Raw genomic sequence first — 8,994 nt, forward strand, 5'->3', positions numbered from 1 at the left:
AAGTCATTCTATAAGTTAATGATAGATCTTGGTATCATTTTGTGGGCTATGATGGCATTTTCTTACATTACAGGTGTTGTTTGTCTACTAGATATTTATCTTTTTTCTTCTAGAATTCTCGTAGGTTTTTTCCCTCAACTTGGTGGAAGAATTCTGCTCATTACCATATTACTCTTTTTCTTTATGTTGCTTTTGGGATGATGTTGTTTTAGAGGATTCAGATCCCTCTCTAGCTAATGTTGTCAATGATTCAGATTTACTAGTATGAGATATTTTCAATGATAAAATTTGTGGTTCTAGGTCTATTGTCTCTCCATCTAATTCTATCAATGGTTCTACTATTTCTTCTATTGGTAATGTTGTTACCCTTAATACTATTATTGTTGTTGATTAAGTTGTTGTCTCTAATGTTGTTGACCCACCGTTTTCTTTGGGTCAACGTTATTCTAGTTTGTAATAATGGACCTACTAGGATAGTTGTCCAATGTAAGAAGCATCACACTAATAAGTCCTAATAGGTTAGGATGGTTGATGAGGAGTCTGAACACTTAGTTCCAAAATAAGATGTAACCTATTTGGCTCCAACTTTGCTATTTATTTGGTTGCCCCAATTTGCTATCTTTGTGACTAGTTTTGTTCTAGCTTTGGTTTTTAATGGTTAGTGTTAGATTTGTAATGTGTTGGATCCCTTCCCCAATTTAATTAAAAACAAGAAACAAAATTTATCTTTGAGAATTTTAGGATATATAGCATATTTACACAATCTAAAATGAATGAGAAGAAAATTGGATGATGTAGGTGTAACATGTATTTGTATCGATTATAATATCCTAGTCAAAAGCCTATGTTACTCAATTCCAAAACGAAAACAACAATCATCAATAGAAATGTTGAATTCAAGATACAAGAAGCATGTGATATAAGTCTTGATAGATCAATTACAATAGTAACATCAATAGCTCAAGATAAAGAAGAATTGAAAGAAAAAGCGTGCAAGATGGTGAACCAAGTCCATGAAAGAAATATGTCCTCCAATGAGATATCTTCGAGGAGACAATTTAAAAGAGTTGAGAACACAATGGAATTTGGTTTTAGCTCGATTAGGTAGTTGAGTTATGATGAGAAATAAAAAAATTCGACAATGTATCTGTGTTCTATAAATGAACTTAGACCCGGAGAGAGACAAAAAGTAATCGAAGGTCTCAAATAAACTGTGATTGTATCATGGATAATATCGTTGTTGGCAGTAGTTATGTTGGGGTCCTTCATTTATTCCACTTCCCTATGGGAAGAGGCACTACCATCTCACTTCTTCTTACTACGCTGTTTCTCACATGTGTTGCTGTTATAGCTTATGATTTGGTATTCTCAAGGAAGAGGAGTAAATGGCCTCCTTGTCCTCCCAGGCTACCATTAGTGGGCAACCTTCATCAGATAATGAAAGGCGACAATATTCTTTCGACCTTGACAGATATGGCCAAGTTGTATGGTCCTGTAATGACAGTGTGGATGGGACTATCGCCTATGATAATTCTCACCGGCCAAACTGCAATCTGGGAGGCGCTGGTAAACCAAGCCTCCAATTTCGTAGATCGTCGAAAGCTTTACTCCAGGCAATACACGACTGCAAACTTCAATACCATCCTTATTTCTCCCTGCAATGAACGTTGGACTAAGCTCAGAAAGCTTCTCCGCAACAATGTTCTCAGTCCATTCCACATTGCAAGCCAGAGCTCTGCTCATCAGGCATGTTTCTGTGATCTCTTCAACACATTAGAAAAGGAGATGGAGGCAAATAGTGGCGTGGTGAGGCCCTTGTATGCCTTGAAAATGATGGCAGTGAGTTTTCTAGCCCGCTTATGCTTTGGCCCTCACTTCCAAGACCAGAGTTTCCTCGTCAAGCTGGCTGAATTAATGGGTGAAAATATTCGCTTAGGTGATGAAGGAGATACTATGCTTCTCGATTCATGATCTGATTTATGAAAATCAGATTACAATACCTGGTGTGATACCTGCGGTATTGTAGATTTCAACACAAAAATTGACAACAAGAAGATTGCAAACAAAAAAACTGTCTCCATTCTATTCAAAATTGGAATTTATACAAGTCGAATGTATCCCAAGGGTCACACAAATCCCTTGGAATTGAAACGAAGAGTCACCATAATGTTTATTACAATTAAACTACTAAAACTATCAAAATTATCAAAAAACTAAATATAAAATTTTAGTCCACTTTGAGAAGGCATAACTTTCTCATCCTAGCTCCGAATTACAAACCGTTTGATGCATTGGAAAGGTATTCAAATAATCTAGAACCAAATTTCGCGCAACATTTGTCCAAAAATGCACCGAAGACCCTCAAAATTGCATTTTACTAAAACATAGAAAATTTTGAAAAATTAGATTTCAATATTTTCCCAATTTAATCCTGATCATTCCTCCCCCCTTAAGAGGCAATGGGCCCCATTGCACTAATCTGCTGCAACAGATGAGGAAATTGTTCTTCAATTTGTTCCTTAGTAAGCCACTTGCCTTGATGAGAATGCTGACCAGCTCGAACCACCCAATACAAAGGGATTTTCTGATTTCTCAAAGTCTTTAAAATGGCTTCAGTAACATAGTCACACTGGACTGGAGCAGTAGTAGAGGGGTTTAATTCTGCAGCTTGAATGTATTCAGTAGCTTGGGAGATATCCAATAAAGGAGGAAAATAGGGTCTCAACAACTCCACATTGAAAACTGGATGCAGTCCCAAAAAGGATGGCAAATTAAGTTCAAAAGCATTCTCACCAACTTGTTTCACAATAGTGTATGGTCCATAACGAAGAGGTCGAAGCTTCCTATTTGGTCCATGCAGACGCTCTTTCTGAAAATGTAACCATACCTTGTCACCAACCTGAAACTGATGGGGAGTTCTATGTTTATCATGTCTTTCCTTATATTTCTGATTACTCTGCTCCAATATCTCATAAACTTGTTGTTGTAGGTGTCTAATGTTATCAATGAATTTTTCTGCTTTATCTACCTCCTTGTCACCATTCAATGGACTACTAGACTGTAGAGATGGTATTGCTACATCCATAGGTGCCAATGGCTGGTACCCAAGAGAAACCTCAAATGGACTGTGCCCTGTAGTACTATGGAGTGCACGGTTGTAGCTGTGTTGCACATAGGGTAAGCTTTCATCCCACGTGCGAGGATGTTTTGAATGATACATCCGTAAAATATGAATAATCATTCGATTCACCACTTCTGTCTGCCCATCTGTTTGAGGATGAAATGCTGTGGACTTTGTCAGTTTCGTGTCCATTTTAGCCCATAGTGCAGACCAAAATTTGCTGATGAACCTGCTATCCCTATCAGAAATAATGGTTTTTGGCAAACCAAAATGAACCCACACATGTTCAAAAAATAGCTTGGCAGTATCTTCTGCAGAAATCATCTTTTTACATGCCACCATGATAGCCATTTTAGAAAACCTATCTACCACAACATATACACAATCATGCCCCCGCCTGGTAGTTGGAAGCCTAGACATAAAATCCATTGAAATAGATTGCCATGGCTTATCAGGAATAGGTAATGGTAAGTATAGACCCAACTTACGGTTTGCTGGTTTTGCAATCGCACAGGCTACACAAGCTTGTATATGTGAAATGACATCTTGCTTCATTTTTGGCCAATAGAAATACTTTTGAAGGATAGCAGTAGTCTTACCAATACCAAAATGTCCTGCAACACGACTGTAGTGAGCTTCCCATATCATTTTCTTCCGTTCTTCGGTGGGTACACATATGTGACCATTATGGCAAAGAAACCCATCCTGCAAGTGAAAATCAGAGACAGATTTTCCTTCTACCAAATTACTATAGATGTTAGCAAAATCAGGGTCAATACTATATAGTTGTTCCCAAGTGGATGATTGATGACCGCATGAATCCAACACTATTGTCAAACCTGCAATTGGAGGCCTACTCAAACAATCTGCCACCTTGTTACTGCTTCCTTTTTTATGACGAATGTTGAGGTGAAATTGTTGTAAATAGACTGACCACCGTTGATGTCTATCATTCTGTAGCTTTCCTTGTGTTTGCAAGAATTGGAGTGGTTTATGGTCTGTATGTATAACAGTTTCTTTTCCCAGTATATAGTGTTTCCATTGTTTGCAAGCCTGAACAATGGCATACAACTCCTTATCATAGGTGGGATACTTACGTATTGTATCAGAAAAAGTTTCACTGTGATAGGCAACAGGATGCCCATTTTGTGTGAGTACCGCACCAAGAGCATAATCTGATGCATCTGTTTCTATCTCAAATGCTTGGTGTAGATCTGGAAGGACCAATACTGGTGCTGAACATAGTCTTTTCTTTAACTCCTCAAATGCTTGTTGTTGTGCCTCTGTCTATTGAAATTTTGCTTGTGCGCCACCCCTGAGTGATTGATTAAGAGGCCATGATATGTGTGAGAAACCAAACACAAATCTACGATAGAAGTTGGCTAAGCCCAAGAAGCTGCGAAATTCTGTGAAATTTTTAGGAGATGGCCAATCTTGAATTATTTGAATCTTTGCTGGATCAACATGAACACCCTCAACGTCAATGATATACCCTAAGTATTGAATACTCTGCATACCAAAAGAACACTTCTCAATGTTGGCATAAAGTTTGTGTTTTTGCAGAGTTGAAAGAACTTGTTCAACATGCTGCAAATGCTCAGACCAAGTTCTGCTAAAGATGAGTATGTCATCCAAATAAACAACTACAAAGGAATCAATGAATGGTCTAAGCACATCATTCATCAATCTCATAAATGTGGCTGGGGCATTTGTTAGGCCAAAAGGCATGACCAACCATTCAAACAAACCTTCCTTAGATTTAAATGCAGTCTTCCACACATCTGATGGATCAATTGGTACTTGGTGGTATCCAGACTTCAAGTCAACTTTTGTAAAGAATTTAGCCCCCCTAAGTTGGTCCAACAAATCATCAATTCGAGGGATTGGATATCTATTTTTAACAGAGATTTTGTTTAATGCTCTGTAATCAATACAAAGCCTCCATGTCCCATCTTTCTTTTTAGCAAGGACAATTGGACTTCCACAAGGTGAAGCACTTGGACGAATGTGTCCTTTCTGAATCAACTCCTGAATTTGTCTCTTAATCTCATTATTTTCCAAAACTGACCTCCTATATATTGGCTCATGTGGTAGCAGTGTGCCTGGAATTAAATCAATAGAGTGCTTGACTTGACAGTGTGTTGGTACTCCCACTGGTGGTGTAAACACATTGTGATATTCTTTCAAAATTTTATCTATTTGATTTTGTTGATTCTCTGTTACCTTAGCATGTGTATTAAGAACAACTGACTTTGTTTGTTCAGGGCGAATCATGAGTACAATAAAAGCTCCAGTTTGAGCAATCAACCGTTTACATTGTTTAGCACTAATTAAAGATGCAGTTTTTGTTGGACATACCTCTGGTATTCGGTACCTCTTCTCACCAAGCTTGATTGTAACACTACGTGGCCTTGACTCATACACCCCATGCCTCTGATACATGTATGGCTGCCCCAGCAAGACATCGCATACATCCAATGGTGCTACATCACATATCACTTCATCCTTGAAAGGCTTGATTGAATATGGCAAACGACATTGTTGATTGATTTGAATATCTTGTCCCTCATTCACCCATCCCATAGAGTATGGTTGTGGGTGTCTTGTCACTTTCAAATTTAATCTTTTGACTGTCTCCCTAGAGATCAAATTCTTTTGACTCCCACTGTCAACAATAAAATGTAGAGGCTTTCCATCAACCCACATCTGTGAATGAAAAAGTCTCTCTTCATCTTCACGGGGAAATACTTTAGCAGTTCCAACTACGGCATATGGGTTTGCTTCTATGATGGAATCATTCTCCTCTTTCTTAGAATTATCTATTGGTGGCGATTCAGGTTCAGCTTCCTCCCCTCGTATTTCTGTCATCAAATTTTTAATACTTCGACAATCCTTTGTATTATGGGTTGGGGACCTATGCAGCTCACACCACATGCCTGTGTCTGTCTTTTTAGTAGACCACCATGTGTTCTTGGGTGAATTTGAATGAGGTTCCTTGGTCACCTGTTTCCCTGCAAATTTATTGCCACCTTCAGCCCTTGGCTTGTTGTTTGCAAAGTAGTCCCTCTTCCATCTTTGCTTGGATTTTTCTTCAATTTTTGTAGCATATTTATAGGCAGTTGCCAATGTCTCAATATTTAAAAAATCCATCTCTGTTTGAATATACCTGTGAAGTCCACTCCGATATTTTAAAATTCTATGCTTCTCTGAATCATTAATACCGAGTTTTGCTGAAAGTGAATGGAATGTATTGGTGTAATCTTGCACAGACTGATCCCTCCTTTGGCGAAGAAGCTGCCATTCTATGTATTTTTGTTCATATACATCCTCCGGGAGGTAAGCTTCTTTTATATATTCCACAAATTCTCCCCATGTGGGCTTCTTATCAAGAGATAGTATAAAATCATCTTCAGCAACTGATTCTTGTTCTTTGTTTGCTACTTTGGTTTCCCATGCTAATTTCACATGGGTTTCAGCTTTGAGGAGAGCAAATGTTATCTTTTCAGCATCTGAGAAATTATTTACAGAAAAGTACCTATCCAACTTTGATAACCAGTTATCAACAGCTTCAGCATCGACCTTTCCTTCAAAATTTGGGATGTCGAAATTGACCTGCACTTTAAAAGGGGTATTTCCACGAAATGGTGTTTCAGATTCAGAGGGTTTTTGCTTCTGTAGGAGGTTTGAAAATTGACTCATCATCTCCTCTCGTTGCTTATTTAAAGCTTCCTCGACCAACTTCTTAACATCATTGTCTGACATCTTCGATTGTGTGCATCTCAAAGGTGGGTATTTTGACAAATCTTGTGTATCCAATCCTAATCTTTGGTAGGAAGACCTTGTGTAAATTGGCATAAAGGAGCGTTCCCGCTCTGATACCACTGATCTGATTTATGAAAACCAGATTACAATACCTAGTGTGATACCTGCGGTATTGTAGATTTCAACACAAAAATTGACAACAAGAAGATTGCAAACAAAAAAAACTGTCTCCATTCTATTCAAAATTGGAATTTATACAAGTCGAATGTATCCCAAGGGTCACACAAATCCCTTGGAATTGAAATGAAGAGTCACCATAATGTTTATTACAATTAAACTACTAAAACTATCAAAATTATCAAAAAAACTAAATATAAAATTTTAGTCCACTTTGAGAAGGCATAACTTTCTCATCCTAGCTCCGAATTACAAACCGTTTGATGCATTGGAAAGGTATTCAAATAATCTAGAACCAAATTTCACGCAACATTTGTCCAAAAATGCACCGAAGACCCTCAAAATTGCATTTTACTAAAACATAGAAAATTTTGAAAAATTAGATTTCAATATTTTCCCAATTTAATCCTGATCAATTCATTTCCTTGTACTCGCTACATTTTTCCTTCGTCGAGAAGAGCTGTGAAGAAATGGAAGTCTCACCGAGATGTTATTCTGCAGCTGTTATTGCCTTTAATTCAATTTGCTCGCAGGGATCGGGTATACTTCAAGCAGAGTGCTCCCGATTGCTATTTGAATTGCTTGCTTTCTGTCGGCGAAGAAGACGATGAAGAGAACAAGTTAAAGTTCTCCGACGAAGAAATAGCCCTAAACTTGTTTGAGCTCTTTCTTCTCGCAGTAGACAGCACCTCCTCAGCTCTAGAATGGGCTCTCGCTCATCTTATAACCCATCCTAATATACAAGAAAGGGCATATCGGGAGGTAAGCCAAGCTGTGGAAGGAAAAGAGCACAACTTGTTATGTATGGAGGATTTGGGGAAGCTGCCATACTTGCAAGCAGTTGTGAAGGAGACGCTGAGAAAAGAGTCCATAGCGCCGCTTGCAATACCACACGAAACTGTGGAGGAGTGTAAGGTGATGGGCATCACCATCCCAGCGAAATCATCATTGCTTTTTAATCTGCACAGCGTCTGCAACGATCCTGGAGCATGGAAAGAGCCCGATCAGTTTATGCCGGAGAGATTTCTGGGTAATATGGATTCTGACAAGGTGAGAATGTGGTATCTACCGTTTGGAGCCGGAAGACGAGTATGTGCTGGAATGGACCTTGCTAACGTTCATGTTCCCATCACTCTGGCCAATTTATTGGTTAAATTTGAGTGGACATGTGTGAAGGAAGGGAATCCTCCAGACCTAACCAGGCATATTCCTTCCTTCATCTTGGAAATGAAATATCCATTGGAGGCTCGCATAACTTACCGTTAGAGAGACCTTTGTACTTATTTCTGTTTCTAGATTTTTGTTTTTAAGAGTTTAGATTCTGTTTCTATTTCTAATAATATAAATAAAATTATGGCTGTGCTTAATGGTCCCACATTAACTACTGATTCATATCGATCTCAACCGTTTGACGTATTGCAGATGCCAAGAATTGAATGGAGTTGAAAGGAAAGGAAAATTAAAATTATGCGTGTTTGTTTGCTTTTACTTATTAAGGAATACTATGTCCCTATGTCCATATTTAATGTTAACAACATTAGTCATATATAGTGAGACATATTCGTTGTGATTCAAGCATTTTGAATTATCTTTTTCTTAATTTTGATAAATTGCATTCCATGCAATTTTATGTCATATGGTGCCTTCACTTTAATTCGATTCAGAGATGATGACGAAGATTTTGTCTCATCTTTTGTTAAGGCTGCTTTGTCGCCCTTCTTGTTTGGTTTTCTGATTATGTGGACTATTTTATTATGGGAGATGTGTGTTATGGAGATGTCTACGTGCCATGCATTCATTTCATGAATATTCAGACTAAAAGTGATTGTTGAGATCTTACACCTACTAATTTTTGAGATGTAACAACTCCTCCAACGTGCATTGAAGTCAGGATGCTTCTCTAGTCAGTTTGTCTTACTTACTGAGCCTTCATG

The 8,994-nt window shown here is 38.1% G+C and overlaps 1 protein-coding gene across 1 annotated transcript; it reads left to right on the plus strand.

Annotated features, from left to right (window-relative positions):
* Nucleotides 1-1,284: 1,284 nt before the first annotated feature.
* Nucleotides 1,285-8,326, plus strand: LOC131047207 ((S)-canadine synthase CYP719A21-like). The gene is made up of 2 exons (XM_057981070.2): nucleotides 1,285-1,817; nucleotides 7,594-8,326. Exons 1-2 carry the CDS (start codon nucleotides 1,285-1,287, stop codon nucleotides 8,324-8,326), a joined length of 1,266 nt encoding a protein of 421 aa, XP_057837053.2.
* The last annotated feature ends 668 nt before the right edge of the window (nucleotides 8,327-8,994 follow it).

Source organism: Cryptomeria japonica, chromosome 4 (genome assembly GCF_030272615.1).
Source record: "Cryptomeria japonica chromosome 4, Sugi_1.0, whole genome shotgun sequence".
NCBI lineage: Eukaryota > Viridiplantae > Streptophyta > Pinopsida > Cupressales > Cupressaceae > Cryptomeria > Cryptomeria japonica.

Excerpts from the sequence above, each read along its gene's own strand:
- LOC131047207 (XM_057981070.2), top strand. The coding sequence starts at position 1,285 with ATGGGAAGAGGCACTACCATCTCACTTCTTCTTACTACGCTGTTTCTC. Across the intron at positions 1,818-7,593 it reads AGTGGCGTGGTGAGGCCCTT|GGATCGGGTATACTTCAAGC; the intron begins GTATGCCTTGAA and ends ATTTGCTCGCAG.